The sequence below is a fragment of the Protopterus annectens genome, chromosome 12.part0, assembly GCF_019279795.1.
Source record: "Protopterus annectens isolate FY-2018-M chromosome 12.part0, PAN1.0, whole genome shotgun sequence".
NCBI classification, from domain to species: Eukaryota; Metazoa; Chordata; order Ceratodontiformes; family Protopteridae; genus Protopterus; species Protopterus annectens.
The window spans coordinates 244,991,612-245,010,491 of NC_056746.1; the positions used below are offsets into that span (position 1 = coordinate 244,991,612).

An 18,880-nucleotide genomic window follows, 5' to 3' on the forward strand; every position below is an offset into this window, starting at 1 on the left:
TTGCAGAACATAATAAAGTTCTTTGGTGAGCTTCCCCGTACATGCTTCACTCAGATTTGCAGTGCCAGAGTTTTCACTTAGTTTCCAAATTTTCCCTGCACCAAAGCTTTTAAAACTATCCTTGTTGCCTCACCATTTCCTTGGCTCCATGTTATCAACCACCCTTAGTGTCTAATGAATCCCAGCACTGGAAACAAATCATTTATAAGGAGCTGCAGAGTACAAAGGGCTGAATAATAAAAGGATATGGTTCATTTCATTACACCACAGCCACTTTACTTATTTCACTTTGCAATTAATTACATTTCACATCTTATTAATCTATTTGCTACATTTTTACCTTTTCTTTTGTTACTGAGTTTGACTGCGTCGCTGTTGTGCTTACTAACACTACTTGTTTTTCTACATGCTAAGAGAGTCATGAAACTAAGACAAAATGCCATATAAGTGCAGTCCAGCTGCAACATTTTCAAATAAGATGTATTTATAAAATTCTCAAGTATTGCAACTACAGCACATAGATACCATACTGTCTTCCTGGGCCCCATCTAAAGAGCCATGCACGTTATGAAATAAAGCTAAACTGACACAAATTCAGAATTAGAATGAGAGAAAAACTAATGAACTCAAAGAAACACAAAGAAGTGAGGCTGATGTAGCATTTGAAGGAAGAAGTGTCAAAGATACAAATGTAACAAGCACCAACATAGCAGGCTGACAGATGATACACCTTCATGGAAAACTGCTTGCTGTTTGCTCTGCCATAACATAGTGATGCTGCCTTTGTGATGCATGTAGCAGAATTCATGTGTCATCAGTTTTTACGTCATTAATACTACCACGCTACACTCAAATTCTGACACCGCAAGCCATTCAGTTTCTGGTCTAAGCAGAATTATGTTCTATCTCTTTAATGCCTTGACATTTGCAGACTGCCTGGATAAAGAGAAGCCAATAATATAACAAAGTGTTACCATGACAACGTTGGCTAGATGAGCTGAACAGAGAGCATACACTCCACCTGAGCCCCCCACAAGCGGGGCTCTCATATCTGTGATGGAAACAGTCAGGGAACCTACAGGAACAAAAAAAAAAGAAGAAGAAAAAAGCAAAACAAAATTAATGTTCATTCATTAAAAGAAAACATCGTCTTAGTGGTCACATGCAGGAGAAGGATCAGCAAGTCATCCTTAAAGCACTGCAGCTGTAATTTACTTTTAACAGTACATCGCCTGTGGAGCCTGTAAAGCAGATGAGGCTTCCTCACAGATCTCATTCATCAAGTTGGCTCAGTTCGTGTGCCAGCAAAAAAACAAAAAAAAAAAACAAGAAAACTACAAAACAGCCAAGCTTTGACGACGTTACAGTGAAGCTTCGACTATATATTTCTTTTTCTAATTTTTCATACTCCATGGCTGTACATAATTAACATGGCAAGGTGCATATTATGAGTCATGTAATGCCCCACTGCTGTGTAACAGTCTAAAGAGTGACCCCAATACAATCACCTGTTCAGTGACACTTGTCCACTGTAATTCACATTCTAAAAGCTTTCAGTGTTACATCACCATAGATCACTATAGTACAAATAAATCACATAATATAACTGTAATGTTTGCTTTCAGTTTTCCTCTTAAATCATTTTATAGCATTTAGATCTTTCTGTTTTATATGTCACCATTAAAATTTGAAATCTTCTTACGCTGCTCTCTGACACACTTTCTTGTTAGAACCATAAAAAACATAAAGCACATTTACATTATGTTCATGTTTTTCACCAAGTAAATATCAGTGTGAATTTAGTTCAGGGGAGCAACTCTCCACCTCCAGTCTCATTTGTTCAAGCACAGGCACTTATGATCATAAGGAACAGGAGTGCTATGCTGTGACATTATTCTTTATTTTTATAAGCTGAGTTAGTGTTGATCAGGTGAAATGACATATGTCCAAGAGAAAGGATGCTTAAAAATGGTTTGCAAGCCAGCTCTTGTGAAACAGTAAGTAAACAAATGCACCTTAAATGGCAGGCGCTCTAAAATTCCTGCAATATACAACAAGGAATGTAGTGGAAATTCGTAATGCTAACCCTTGTTAAATTTAACTGTTTAAATGAAAAACACAGAAGCAAAACTCTTTCTACATAATTTTTTATTTTTATTTATTTATTTTATTTTACATTTGTTAACCGGGAAATTCCGACTGGACCAGGTCCATTTTCAGCGGAGGCCCGGGGAGAAAAGCTCCAACATCAAGTTATACAAATACAGTACATCCAGCATAATACACAAAACAGGTCACATCATGTATGCTGAGCATAGTAATATAACAAGAATTAATAAAAACACTCCAGGTAAAAGATATAGAACATGGGTAAAAAGACAATGTCAGTCATACTTTGGTAAGAAAAGAAAATATATCAAGTAAGATTCTACAGTTAAAAGTACCTTTTCAGATGACCAAGCCTACAGGGGATCAGAGCTCCAGCATGCAATCAGAGAGGAATTTGGGGAGTTAATAGTAGTATGGGTAGGGTTATGTGATACAAGGGCATAACCATGTACTAAGAAGGTGCGATTTGAGGGAGTTTTTGAATATGGTTGTGGAGGGGAACAGTGGACACAGATAGTGGAAGAGAGTTCCAATTTCTGGCAACGGAGTGGGAGTAGAGCGCTTTCCCTGCATTATTGTTAGCCTTGGTGATGGAGAGGAGAGATTTTTCACTGGATCTTAGTTATCGGTTTGTAGTATAGATAGTAAGTAGGTTGGATAATGAGGGTTTTTTTTTCAGGATATTTGAGAATATTGTAGGCTGTGCTCAGCTGGTGATAGTTAAGTAGCTGTGGTAGCTCAAGCCATTTTAGTTCTTTTAGTGCAGCACAGTGATGGGTTCTATAGGTTGAGTTAGTAGCAAACTTGGCTATTTTATTGTAGCATGATTCTAGTTTGTCTAGGTCACATTGTCTGATTTGGGTAAAGATTGGTGCTGCGTATAATAGAGTTGAGAGGAGGTGGCTTTGTGCAAGAGTGACTCTTGCTTTTTGTGAGAGAAAGGACTTATGCCTGTATAGGGAGCCTAGTTTTTTGTGTACTAGTTTTATGGTATGTGAGATGTGAACATCAAAGTGGAGATTATTGTCTATTTCAATGCCCAGAAGTTTGGTGTGGTTAGAAGGGGAGATGGTGCTGCCGTCCTTAGATGTTATGGTAAAGGAGAGGGGTTTTTTTGATCTATTAGAATTAAAATTTTTAATTAAAAGACAGATTTAGAGAAATACAATTGGAAATTTCTGTATAGTGAAATCTGTCTGTAGACAATATGAATCAGTTTTCTCTTGACTTGCCCAAACCCTACTGGCTCAAAAATGGTTTGCCATGTTTGTGTTCTCAGAATGTAGTTTCATGATGGCATATTTCTTGTAGATTGATTTGTTCACTTAAGTGCAATTGCTGCTACTCTCACATGATTGTTAATATTCAGAAAAAGAAAAAAACAGAAATAAGTAATTGAAAGTGGTTTTGCTCTTTTTCCAAGTTAGTGCAATATTGGAGCTAGCACACACTACTAATGTTAGTGTGAATGGATGAATTTTCATATGTGGGTGTTCAGAGAGGTTTTCTCCCCAGAAAACAATTGTTTTCAGCTGTTGCGTGCAGCCCTTTCACATTAGTACTACCCTGCATTTTGAATTTGTGGAGATATGCTTTGTGATGGCATAGTACATCTGAATCAATGGTTTATTTTAAAAGTGAAATGAAATAACATTTGTTGAAGTCTACTGCCTCTCATATACCTTAGAAAGCATTGCAAGGATCTAGCTGTGTTGAAATAGCAGCATATAGCTTTCTCTGGCACTGCAAATAATTTATGAAACTCTCCACACAGTTTAGAAATAAAGAAACTAGGATATGAAATGCCTGGACCACAATCTCTATTGGATAAAGTGCCCATTTCATGATAAAAATAACACAATTGAAAATACAGCAGCTATAAGAAGGCAGTGACTAAATGTCATGTTTTTATTATTTGGAAAGGAATATTTCTTTAGGAATAATAAAGAAATGCAGTTGTGACCAATTCCAGTAGGTAGCTCATGTATTGCCATTAGTGATTTCTTAAACATTACTACATCTGTGGTGTTTAGTCCCTCACCCCCTCACCTTACTATGCTGCTTTCCCACTGGTACTATTTTCATCCTGGAAATAGGTACATTACCGAGAAGATATTGACACACATTTATTTAATGTAATTGTAAAATCACAGAATACCGCAGGCTGTTGTTATAGCACCCCTTATCTTCTACAATGCTTCTGTACAGCATGCGGAGTCCAGTGGGCTCTAATGATTTCTATTTAATCTCACCTTTAGCTAAACAGTTCTATATTATCTGTGCTTGTAATCCTTCTGCACAGAAACCCATTTAATTCATTCCCTCCAGTACAGCTCTTTTGGGTGTGTACCTTTAACTCCAAATGGGTGTGGCTTAATCATTTAAAAAATGAAGTTATCACCTTACAGTTCTAACAAATACTCATTGACATAGGTTGAATATCAATATAATTGTGTTTGCTATCACATATGCTTCAAGATAAAATATTCTGATACCGTGTATGTAGCACAGTTTTGTAGTTACTAATGCGAATATAAACAAGCAATATTTGACGCCTAGAGGAGAAGTAGGAGTTAACTGCAGAAATGCCTGGAGGTGCACTCATTTGTAAAGTAATGTCATGAGTTAGTAAAGACAGTTACAGATATATGTTCTTTAAAAAGAAGTAGAAGATCTTAGCTGAAAGGGCACCTCACAGTTTGTGAACACTCTCAAGTGCTTCTCTTAAGTACACCCTCAGAAGCTAGTTCTTACATCTCAAGATTTTGTGCTCCGTCCATTCCCTCAACCCACACTAGAGCATAATAAAAGAAGGTTTTTCACCCCCAGAACTTCCATGTCTCTCTATAAGGTTTTATAATTCCAATACTTTAATGTGCAAAGTTACTCCATTTATTGCCAAAGGCATCTAGACCTCCAAAGCATGACTGCGGTCATCAGATCTCAGGCCAGGAGCATCATATCAAGTGCCTGTTATGTACAATGTTAATGGTTTTACAAGTACCAGTACTGCAGTCTCATGACTTCACAATGCTGGCAAGGAACATCAGAAAAGTGTACCACACTGCATGTCATGTGTCGGTGAAGGACAGCATCTAACATTGTAACAGACTGGAGGGCTGATTGAAAATCCGTGCTTGAAAATCCGTGCTATAGCATGAAAAGCAGAAAGCAAGAGAGCAACAGACTAGAGTGAATGACAGTCATTGGTCAAGGCCTGAGTGTAGGCACAAAATCATTGAATGACAGCGTGCGTCATTGGTCAAGGCCTGAGTGTAGGCACAAAATCATTCAGCTTCTGAGATGTAGGAGTGTTCCTCCCTGAAACGTGAAGTCAATGTTCTGCTTCTAGTCAGCTGACATCATGCTCACCTGTGATGCCTTGTCACTTGCTTTTGATGATTTTTCACTCCTCCTTCTCTGTCGTTTAAGCAGATGGCCAGTTCTCAGCAGTCTCTGAAGTGGAGTCTGAAATCTCCAAGGTAGGTTTCTATGTCTGAACTCTGGTTTTGAGGATCACACCAATTCACTTTCTCCTAGGCTGGGATCAGTTCATCACTGAGGTTCAAGGCAGTCCCCACAGGCTGCCTTGCCCCTAGTCCAGTTATCCTCACTTTAACAATGGACTTCAGAAATGTATTCAGCACACAGTGGACATGCCTAGATGTGTGCAGATGAGCATGATTCAGCAGTTTAAACTGGTAGGGATGCATAGTATAATACAGGACTTCAGTGTCCCAGTGTTGCCTCTGGGGTACACCTCCCACTTACACCTTCAAACCTCATCTCTACATCCCCTGAGTCACATAGTCTGTACTACTCCTATAACCTACATGGACTAGGATATGTTTCTGCAGGTGATAGCCAAGAAGATCCTCTTCCCCTTCCCATAGTGGTCACCAAGGGGAATGAGGATCGTCTCTGGGACAGACAGGGACAATGAGTTATCCTCCTTGGCTAGCTTCCACTATCAGCTGGTCCCTTGTTTGGTGTCGTATTTGGACTTACAAAGTCCACAGTGGATCATACCTGGAATACATACTGAAGTATCCTTTCATTAAGAGTCTTTTGAATGAGTGCAAGGACAAGAAGGAACTCGGGTTCAACAGTTCATTTCCTAAGATGTCATCCTGAATGCATTGCCTTGCATGTATCTGCACTGAATCACAATTTCCACTTTTCAGGTTACTTGGTCATTTTTTTCTCTTCCTTCAGATACGTCTGAAATGAATGGATGTTGTCAGCTCATTAAGCAGGGAACGAGAACTGATGAAGTATTTGGCAAACAAATTATACAAGGTATTCCTTGTATCCAACCAAAACTGCTATTTTGCCATTGGAGTATTATCTGAGTCAATAAGTGAATATTCTTCAAATTTTGTATGCAGAAAAAAAAAACATAATTCACATTTACTTAGCACTACATACAGTGTGGCTACAGACATCCATCTATCCTCAACCCCTTTTTGCACATAAGGTCAGGGTGTCACTTCAGCAGCGACAGTCATCTCAAGCCAAGGTTTACATCACCAGGTGGCTAGTCCTGCTGTGGTAGTTCATTCGTACCACTCACTCACACACACACTCTCACCTACAGCCAGTTTAGAGTACCCAATCCACCTACTGCATGTCTTTGGAATATTGGAGGAAACCAGAGCACCCAGAAGAAACCCACACGACTGCAGGAAGGACATGCAGACTCCATACAGAAGGCACCCCAGCCGAGAATCGAACCTTAGAACCTCTTGCTGTGAGGTGACAACGCTAACCACTGCACCACCACAGCCACCACTAAGTGGCTATAGACATCCTCAGCATAAACTGATTCAATGAAACTCTTAGGTCTGTAAAACTGGCTATCCTCCATGTTTCATTAGTCTTGGACTTTGTCTCTACACCTCTTCAAAACTATGACCTCAATTGAATAAAAATATTTGGTATTGGTCCCTCCAATGGCCCACTATACTCATTAGAAAATCGATGGAGTGTGATGCTGTGTGGAAACACTTTCAATTCTCAACAAGTTAATATACTTAGACTGCTGTGAAATCAAGTTGAATCACTAATTATAACAAAACAAATCAAAGCACTATATAACCCGAAAATATCAATACTTACACAGTAGTCCCAAACAGTTTTGGCACTCCATCAACACCATAAGCACCATTCTTAAGTTTCAAATCCATAACGTTCCAAATAATTATTCAGTCACTCCATTAAACAATCATGGGCATATTTTTTAGTACTTCTCAAAATCTTAAACTACCACCCACAACTCCTGGCCCTAAAGTTATCCCATGACTAATCAATTAGTGCAGCCAGGTGCCTATAATAACTCACATAAACTTGACCTTATGTGCCCCTGATAATATGTTCCCTTGTTATCTCAAGCAAGTGCTTAGGCTATTGCTTTCCCAGTTTATGTATTAGTAACAAGTCTTTAAATGAAAGCTGCATGCCCAGTACATGGAAAGCCTCCTTCATGGTATTCCTATACAAAGTAGGTCCATCAGTTGTTTAGGTCAGTAAAAGTTCACTGTTGTTTTCCCAATACTCTCTAAATTATTATAAAGACTGTGTCTACCACCAGCTATTACAACAGCTCAGTAACCATAACCTGCTATCTAACACACTGTTTCAGACCAGTTTTAGTTTTGAGATAGGCTTGCTTACCTTTGCAAACATCAGTCTACATGTAAATTTCATTACATAAGTGTGTTTTTTCTTGATCTATCAAAAGTCCTGATTTCATGCTGCATCTCTCCAAGCTGCTACTAGCCTCCTCCTCAGTTCTCTCCAATCTGCTACTAACCTCCTCCTCAATTTATCAGTTTTCTTCTTACTTCCAATGCAAACAAAGAAACTCCTATACCTCAGATCACATTTCTGCTGCACCCCGCCACACCCCCTGCTAACTATATATTCCAACTTTGAGATTGCACTACAGTGAAGAAATGGATGAGTTTCCACACCGCACTATAGCGCTATCTCCATATGGTATGTTGAGTTCATATCAGTGAATGCACAGTGTATTCACTGATATAAACTTTCGAACATGGAGATATTCAACAAGATGAACATTTGATCATCCAAGTTTCAAACTGTCCATCTGCGGAGCATCTCCATTCAAAAAATTGATAGTAAAGCATATATATATATATATATATATATATATATATATATATATATATATATATGTGTATATGTGTGTGTGTGTGTGTGTATATATACACACATCTGCACTATAAGTCAGTTCTTTGATGAACACTACATGAAGATTTGATTTGGCGAAACACAGTTGAGTTTCTTGAAATTATTGAAAACCTGAAGACAACATAATACCTGAAACAGAAGTTTTTGCAGGGGACAAGCCACCCTGTACTCCCATACTCCACTCTATCAACTCAAAAGACTGTACAACAGTGGAATAAAGGAGAAATTCCATGACCTCATTGTCTGCTGGTCTTGGGAAAACACCGACCACACCCCAATTATCAGTGTAAGGGTACAGAACGTACACTAATAAAACATATCAACCTGCACTCAGCTGAAGATTTGCAGCACTTATATAAAAATATTCACTATAATGTTGCAAAGTAACTTTTGACTGAAGCAAGTTTGATATAACAAATGTAGCCTATCTATATGTGTGTGTGTGTCTGTGTGCAATCTCAAGTTTTCATTTACTGAACATTGCTTCACAGTTGGTTGATGAGCTTTACATTGAATCTCACTTCTCACTCGGAGAACTAACAGTTGATGAAATACATAGGAAAAATAGGGCATGCCTCCCTACAGGACCCATGGCAGCAGTCAGAAGGGAGATTTGATGCATTCATTTTGATGTACATTTTTTGACCTTGTGTGATGTGATGTGTGTAGTCTACATTGAATGATATACTACTCATAAGCATACACACACACACACACACATACACACACGCACACACACACACACACACACACACACACACACACACACACACACACACACACACACACACACACACAGTGTCCGTGTGTGAGTGTGTGCATGTGAATAAAAACATGTTAGAGGAATTTCAGGAAATCTTTATATTTATGTATAATAAAACCTGCATTCAAACAATATAAACTATACTTTAGCATTCATATGTGATCCTTGGATGTAGATGCCTGTGTAAGAGTCATTTGTGGGCATTTGTTTCCATGCAATGGATGTTTCATGGAAAAGAATACATTCATCCAAAAGTCTGTGTTTTTAAGGTTTTTGGAATATTCAGTTTTACTGTATGGGTAGAGTACATAGGTAGGTCTTTTCAGGTCCATGTTCGGCTACCAAAATAAAAAACGTGAACACCTTATAAATATCTAATACAAACATTACCGAACAACAATTCAACGAATGGCCATCTTTGGCCAACAACCAGGAAGTAACATGACGCATGAAGTAAGTGAAGGGAAACCTTTTAAATTTGCCCTAATCCCCACTGTAGTGCGATCTTGGAGTTGGTATATATAGTTAGGGGAGTTGGGGGTGCAGCCCCCCAACATTTCAGGGTCTGGGGTGCAAAGCCCCCCACCTTGGTTGGTTGTGTTCTTGATGTTGGCCGACTATGGCCATTCAATGAATTTAATTTCATAGCAGTTGTTTCATCAGTAGTTTTCATATTCAATGTTTATCATTCGGTATTTAGCCATTCATGTTTTTTTTTATTTCAGTAGCCAAATATAGACCTGGTCTTTTCTAGTGCTAAGTTATGCCTTTACTGTCTTTAATGTACAGTTGTAAGGAAATTATTTTCTAATTCCATTGTTCTGTAGCATTATATTATGTAAAAAGAGTCTCCAAAAATTTGTTACACTTTGGAGTAAGTGCTAAAAGTCCGTTTGAAGATCACAGCTCTCTATGAGATGTACCATTTCAGCATTTGATTATCAGCAGAGCATTTAGCAGGGCTGCAGAGGATGCTGTGGGCTATACTGAGGTGTATGTCAGCAATGAGTTTTATCTGGGTATTTTGATGTAAATTTGTTAACTTTATTAAAGCTTTGTTCCAGGCTGGCTAGCTTTCATGATTGTTAGGTTAGAGAAAATTGCTGAAGCATAGAAAAGGCTAGGGAGTAGAAATGTACTCTCTAGATTACTGGTGATTTGGTCCATCAAACAGGGCTTGGCTTTGTGAAATAGTCCTTGTTTCAGTGGATATGATCTTCCTCAAGTGGTCTTCTGTTGTTAAGGAGTACTGTACCTCCATTATCCATCGGAATCAGGTCTGTTATTCTTTGTGCCATCAATGTGTTTCTAAATATACGTTTATACCCTCTCCTTTTGTGTATCCAGGTCTCTACTGCTTGCCACTGTAGCTTTGGAATATATTGTGTTGTTAGGAACTCTTTAAAAGTAATTAATAAAGGTCTAACAAGATGATCTTCAACTACATATGAAGCTGTTTCTAAGTTTGCCAATCATATGATCCACATCTTAGGGTGACATGGTTCCTGTGTTCAAGAAAAAATCTTCTTCTTTTTATTTTTATTTCTTCATGTTTGGTATTTTAAAATGGTTACCGAGCTTGTCTACCAAAATGTGCATTAGCAGGGAAGAAGAATATTTTATTGGTTACTGTAAGAATGTTATAATCCTGATTAGTTCATTTCATGTACGATTTCATCTAAACTCAAAATGGAGTGATCTCAGTTATACAAGGGTCTAATCCAGCTAGGTCTTCAAGCTGACCAAAGTAAAACTGAAACTTTGTTGTTAACAATACAGTCACAGTTTAACACGGTGCAGTTGACGTGTTAGGTGTTAGCACCTGATGGTGGTAGCATAGAGTCGGTGTAAACATTTTAGGACTTACAGATGTTTGAGTACATGTAAAAACTGGACTGCTATCGGTTTTATAACTTATTAAGTGATATATTTAACCATACACTGTGTAGAGGTTTTCTTAATCCCTCATTAAAATATGCACTCACACTGTTGGCAGTTACCTGTGCAAAAACATGCCTGGTTCATGGAGTACTCTGAACACAATTTACTATTTTACAACTGGCTTTTCAGGAAATAACAGAGTGTTGGTTGGCTAACTGTTCTTATCTAGGGCAAATTTCTAGTAGGGTGCCAATCTGCAAGGTAATGCACATGGACTTTTGTAGATCATGGCACTGGACAATCACAACCACACCAACAACAAGAATGTCACTCTGCTTGTCCTGTTGGATTCATTTTGCAATATTCTGTACCTCCACATCATTTTCTATGCATGGTTGAAACTTTCAAATCTCTTCTTGCTACTACAGTTAGGGAAATGAGAAACTTAGTGGCATTAATGGTGAAATTCATCACACTGCTTATGGAGGAGGAACATGCAAATAAACAGAAATTAGTTACTAAGTTTAATAAAATGAAAACTTCAGCATGTTGGTTGTCAAACTAAACAATATTTAAAGTATGTATGAGAGCACTTTCAGGTATTAGAAATAATTTGCACAGTATGCAAGGCATGCCTGCATGGTTCTTGGATACACACAACACTGGACATTAAAATTACAAAGCAAGATATGTTCTGCGTAATATGCAGTGCACTTAAAATAGAATGGCATGCAAATCAGTGTGGAAACACAAGTGTGGTTCAGAAACTGCCAAAAAGAAACAAGTATAAATTCACACAGCATGAGGAAAAATATCAATGTGCAAAGGAGAAATATTGTAAATCACATCAAGAGCTGGTTCACTTGATCAAGGTCCAAGAACTCCCAACTGTTTAGGGATCTGTCCAGCCAAGACAATATCTGTAATTCTCTCTGTGGTTATCACACCACAGTCTAACTGACCATTCAATCAGTGATCGGTTTCAGACATCAGATGATCATCCGTGACATGTATCAGTAACCTATGACATGTCAGGGAATGCATGGCTCACTTGTAGCCTTAGACAATCAGATGTGCCACTTTAACTATTTTAACCATAAGGAGTTTCCAGAATGCTCTACTGATATATTAACTTCTTCAGCTAGCTGTACTTCTAAATACATAATTATTTTCAAAGTCATTACATACTATTGGCCCTTCAATTTTCAGAGGGTGTTTAGCTCAATAACAAGACTCTTGGTTTAGCAATATTTATCTTATATAAAGAAAAGTGGCAGAATGTTGGAGATATTTAAAATAATGTCTTCAAATCCCCTTTCAGACAAAGTAATAAGTCATCTTCATATAGAAACATTTTACATTTCTGAAAACCAGCCAAAAATCCATCTAGCACTCATACTTGCAGGACAATTGCTGCTGGTTGTAAGTATAGTGCAAAAAGAAAGAGAACACTGGACATCCCTGACTTATATTTCTTTTCAGACTAATTTGCTTTGATAACTCTGCATTGAATTTAACCTTAGCAACCAATCTGATCACCCATGTATTTGCCAAAAAAGAGTAATAAATCCTTAGGGCAGCCAAAACCATGACAATACTCATTAATTTAAAGGTAACTTGAGTTATGGGACTATTATACAAAAACAAACAAAAAAAAAAACCTTTGGGCACTAGATCAGAGAAGGTTCTAGTTAAATATTTTATAACCTATGTATGTATGTGTCTTTCGGCTTTTCCGGGTTAGGGGTTGCCACAGTGGAACTCCGGTTCGCTAATGATTGGCAAAAGATTTTTACGTGCCGAGTTGCCAGCTCTGATGCACAACCTTCAACGAAGGTACGCCCATTCACGCATGTCTCCAAACAAAAGACGCTCTAGCTGAGAATCGAATAGGACAACGTCTTACTGTGAGGCGAAAACGCTACCGCAGCACCACCACCGCAGCTCTTTTATAACCTATGTAACACCAATTAATGACTATATCTCCTTATTTTGTTCATATTCCAAAGGAGAGTTAACATTACTGGAAAAGATACAAAGGAAGTTAACCAAACATATTACTGAATGCCAAAATTTATGTTATGAAGAACATTTGAAGAGGCTTAAGTTATACTCCATAACTTATTGTTGGTTACATAGAAGGTTATGTTTGCATTTCATGCACTGCTTGATGAAGAATCCAGGTCATTGTTAAACATCATAACATTACCATCTTGTAACATTATGATTTTTCACAATAACCTGTAAATCATCAAGAGGAAAAGATTATACATATCTGAATCCAAAATGTTAAACTGCTACAAGGGCCAAATTTATAACATAATCATTAGTGAACTCTCGGAATAGGCTACCTCTAAATATAAGATGATGCTCCACACTCAGTGCATTTAAGAAGTAAAGAGGATCTTGGATGGAAGCAGTGTATAACTCTGGAAAAGTGGAAACTGCGTATTAATGGTGTTAGACTTTAATTCACTATAACCAAACAGTGAAATTATACAACTATGAATAGACAAGCGGTGTAATTAGGGGAACGGAAATAAGCAGGAAAGGAAAAAGGCTCTAAAGTTTGACAACCATGATCAAATAATAACTGTTTTAACAGTCATGGTAAGTGAGCTGACTTGTTTTTCATCTTGGTTTTATTTATGTATATATTTACTTGCTTATTATTTGATAATTGGATAAGATGGCTGGTCTGAAAATCTTTTTCAGCCATGCCGCAAGCACAGAAATAAAACAAAGAAACAAAGAAGACAATATATTTATAAAGAAATGTATTATATATACGCACATGCACACACACATCCCTCTCTCTCTATGTGTGTGCGTGTATATATATATATATATATATATATATATATATATATATATATATATATATGTATATGGGTTACCTTCATTTCACTGACAACTCATTTCACTGAAACCCATTTCATCAACAGTTACATATGGCCTGCTCCCTACTGTTGTGTGATCCTGGAGTTGGAATATATAGTAAGGGGGGGTGTGGAGGGCACAGCCCCCCACATATTTTGGTAATATATTGTTTTCTGCAAAACAGTTATTCATTGCAGTTGTAAGTATCCATCTGTATAGTTTAAAACATTTATAATATGTGGGGGGCTTCAGTGAGTTTTCAGTGAAATAAACTTTCAGTGAATTGGTCTTGCTGATTTGGTTGTCAGTGAAATGAGCTGTTAATAAAATGAAGGTAACCCATATATATATATATATATATATATATATATATATATATATATATATATAGACATTTATAAAATGAAACCCTTTTCAGCCATGCCACAGAAATGTAACAAAGAAGACAAAATATTTATAAAGATATTTATTACATACACACACACACACACACACACACACACACACACACACACACACACACACACACACACACACACCTATATATCTATATGTATCTCTCCTCTCTCTCTCTCTCTATATATATATATATATATATATGTGTGTGTGTGTGTGTGTGTGTGTGTGTGTGTGTGTGCATAAAACAAAACTGAAAATGTTGAACAGTGTAGTTTTTCCCAGGGCAAGTAAACACTTGCCCAGTGTGAGGACATATGCCCTTTTGCCCACTGTAGTGGGAACCTATACAGTTGGGAGGTGTGGGGGGCACAGCCCCTCCCACCCAAGTGGGTTTCACATAGTACGAAATGTTTTAGTATAGTTTTGGGCAAGTGTTTACTTACATTGGTCGGCATTTTCAGTTTTGCCTGTTTGGTCTCGGCAAAATAACGTTAGGTTTTATTTGCTTTCAGTTATCTGAAGTAGATCCATATATATATATATATATATATATATATATATATATATATATCTATCGTGGATCCACTTTTAAATGTCGAAATTCCAAAATCTCGACTTTTAAAAAACGTACCCAAAACATCAAGATTTCAGAATCTCAACATTTAAAAGTGGGTTAAAAAAAAAAAGAGAGAGAGACTTGAAATAAAGTGTTTGCAGGGGGGCAAGCCCCCCACACCCCCCATACCTAAATATACCAACTCTGAGATCACGTTACAGTGAAGAGAACGGTAATGCTCCTGTTGCACTTACCGTTCTCTTCACTGTAGTGCAATCTAAGAACTGATATATTTAAGTAGGGGGGTGTAGGGGTGCAGGGGGCTTGCCCCCCTGCTAACAGTTTGTTTTACTTTATTTTTGTTTTTTTTTACCCACTTTTATATGTCGAGATTCTGAAATCGTGACGTTTTGGGTACGTTTTTTTAAAAGTCGAGATTTCAGAATTTCCACATTTAAAAGTGGACCCATATATTTTATATATATATATATATATATATATATATATATATATATATATATGTATATATATTATATATATATATATATATATATATATATATATGGTTCCCATTCAGAAGCCTGAAACATCATAAGCCTGAAAATCAAAATCCTGAAACCAAAAGCCTGAAAATTCAGAATCCTGACAACTCAAAATCCTGAAAGCCCAAAATCCTGAAAGACCAAAATCCTGAAACTCAAAATCCTGAAAACACAAATAATGCTAATATGTCACTATAAAGACACTAATATCTACCAACTGACCCTGACCCTAACCCTAACCCTAAGGTCCGTCACTATTGCACACTCACCTGACCCGTGCCCTAACCCTAACTCACTTAAACCGCCCCTAACCCCAATATTTGTCACTATTGCATACATGCCTAACCTGAGCCCTAACCCTAACTCACTTAAACCGCCCCTAACCCTAACATAAAACCAACCGCACACTTACCTGACCCCAACGTATGACCTAACACCACAGGGCTAACAATAGCAAAGCCACAATGACATCAGTATGTCTATTTTGTGTTTTCAGGATTTTGAGTTTCAGGATTTTGGTCTTTCAGGATTTTGGGCTTTCAGGATTTTGAGTTTTCAGGATTCTGAATTTTCAGGCTTTTGGTTTCAGGATTTTGATTTTCAGGCTTATGATGTTTCAGGCTTCTGAATGGGAACCATATATATATATATATATATATATATATATATATATATATATATATATATACAAACATACACACACATATGTATATATATATATATATATATATATATATATATATATATATATACATATATATATATATATATATATATATATATATATATGGGTCCACTTTTAAATAACAAAAACACCAATGATTGACTACAAAAACATCACCCACATAGGTCGAAAACATAGAAGTCGATACCACACTATGCATGCACCAAGAAACAGCCTTGGACGTGCAAGTTCAAACTTCAAAAACAAAGTAAAACATTGTTTTTTTCAAGGAGGCAGGCACCCTTGCTCCCCCCATGTGTCATGTTAATTACACATAGTAACTCTGAGATCAAACAATCCCCAGGGAAAGGGAATATTCTCCTACCCGGGGATTGTTGGTCTTACACTCCTGTTGGTTAACTGCCTAGTAAATCATCTGCCATCGTCTAGACAGCTGTCAGCTGTCGACTTTACCCACACTCAATTTCGGGTACACACACACACACACACACACACATACACACACACACACACACACACACACACACACACACACACACACACACACACACACACACACACACACACACACACACAGTAGAGCTAACTGTTATCTCTAAAACATTTCCATGCTAAGACTTTATGGAGCTCTTCAGGTACAGCTTCTTCGAATTTAATAAGAGATTTTATACTTTTTATATCAGAAGATGGTTTATTCCATAATGCAGGTCCTAGTGTGGAAAAATCTTGTTTGTCCAGAGCTGTTTTAAAAGGAGGCCTTCTAAGGACCCAAATGTTATTCGGGAATTTCATAGGTAGTATATCTAACCCTAGTAACCCTTTTTTAGAACTTTATATACTAGAGTGTCTAGTGAGTAGGTTGTTCTTTCAGTAACAGGGAGACAGTTCAGTTTTTGACAATGCAGGCAGTGGTACATGTGAGAGTTAGGAAGCACAGCAAATCTGCCAATCTTATTTTCTATAGTTTGTAGTGTTTGCGTATTTTAGGCAGAAAGAAATGTCAAAACAGGGAGGCTGTAGTTCAGTTTAGGTAGAAGTACATTTCTGACTAAGACCATCGCAGCTATAAGTGAGAAGAGGTGGGAAATTCTGTTATAGTTTTAGGTGATGAATAATATTATTAGTGATGTTGTGAGTGGAGAGGTTGAGACAGTGATAATATTGTTTTACTGTCAGTAATAAAGCAAACTAGTATCTGGTGGGATCAGTGAGGAGAGGAGAATGACCCTACATTATTTTTTGTGGTTAATCACACCTTTACCAGCAGAAGCCTAATGAGATAGATTATAGAATGATTGTTTGAGCTGAGTTTGCAGACTTGCTAAGCATTTAATTGCATAAAGAAGGAGAATATTGTCTGCATATAGTATGATATTTAAAGTGGGGAGGTCTTCTGATAAGCTGTTAATGAAAAAAATAAATAGCAAGCGTCCTAAAACTGTGCCTTGAGAGACTCTAGTATATAGCTGTTTATTACAACAGACTTGAAAAGTCCTATTTTTAAAGGAGCAGCCAAGGCAAGTGATAGTATTTTGGTCTAAATTAAATGTTTGTAGCTTGAAGAGAAGCAAGTTGTGGTGTCCACAGTCTCAAATGGCCCAGTCATGTCTACAACGATTCCAGCAGTAATGAGTCCATCATTGATAGTACTGTATATGGAGATTTTCGCTGAGGGACACATATTGTGGTAGTACTGAAGGTATTTCTGCAGCCATGTTGTTTGTCAGACAGGAGGTGATTACTAGTAATGTGCTTGAGTACTTGCAAAGGATTTTCTCAAACATCTTGGCTCGAGGGAGTATACTCAAGAGAGGCTGAAAATCCTTAAGTGCCTTGGGGGAGGGTACTTTAAGAAAAGGGATGATGATGGTCGGAGTGCTTTGATAAAAAGATTCCATTTGTAAAAGACAGATTTCAGATGTAGATCAGTGGTTTGGCAGTTTTGTTTGCTGCTGTCCTGAGGAAAGAATGTTGGAGAAGAAAGAATTCTGATGAGTGTTTCATGAGTTGTGTTCTTTCACAGGGCTCTCATTATAGTTTCATAGTTTCATAGTATAGTACTAGGCTATCTGCCCTGGGGCATTTGCAAGCCCAGCCATAGTGATGTGGCCTTTGCCACCCCATGAAATGGTACAAAAAATGTACAGAATAAATTTAGAATACTGTGCCTCTGTCTAGTAGTGACACAATGAAGGTCCCCCCTTATACAATAGAATTAGTTTACTGTGTCCCAATCTAGCAGCGACACGGATGCGACCCCTGGGGCAAACCCACGATCCCCCATCCACCCACCAAGACCCCCCCTGAAGGGAGCCAGTGAGGGGCCCAATACGAACTGGGATCCCGTTCCAAAGCATGGGAAGCCTCTGGGTTATGAATCTATCCCTCCAGCATGTCCCATTCATACTTGTGCCGAGGTTTAAGTCTTTAGCTCTCGTGGTCCTGATGGATTTGGATTTTTTGAGGTGGAGCATGTCCATCAGATCCTGATTGGACATGGCCTTGTATGTCAGGCAGAGATCACCTCTGAGCAGGCGGTATGCTACTGAATAGAGCTGAAGTTTCTTTAGTCTGGCAGAATAAGACATATGTTGGAGACCCTTGATCCTCTTGGTGAGGTACTTTTGTGGTCTCTCCAGCTGTTGCAAATGCCGGGTGAGGTACATACCAAATGGGGCATTGTACTCAATCATGGGTCTGATGAGGGAAGAGTATAGGGGTACAATGACATCCTTGGATCTGGATGTGAATCCCTTCATGATGAGGTGTGCAAGGTAGAATGTTTTACTAACCACTTTGGCAACGTGGGTGTCAAATGAGAGGTCGCCGCCGACCTGGGTCCCCAGGTCTCC

At 37.9% G+C, this 18,880-nt stretch overlaps 1 protein-coding gene across 2 annotated transcripts in view; it reads right to left on the reverse strand.

Moving 5' to 3' along the window:
• Positions 1 to 18,880, reverse strand: part of RHBDL1 (rhomboid like 1) — a 2,391,317-nt gene that overhangs the window by 380,909 nt on the left and 1,991,528 nt on the right. For both annotated transcript variants that reach the window (XM_044089306.1, XM_044089307.1), the window contains one exon: positions 975 to 1,075. In XM_044089306.1, the coding sequence (XP_043945241.1) occupies positions 975 to 1,075 (101 nt within the window). The remainder of the gene's footprint in view (positions 1 to 974; positions 1,076 to 18,880) is intronic.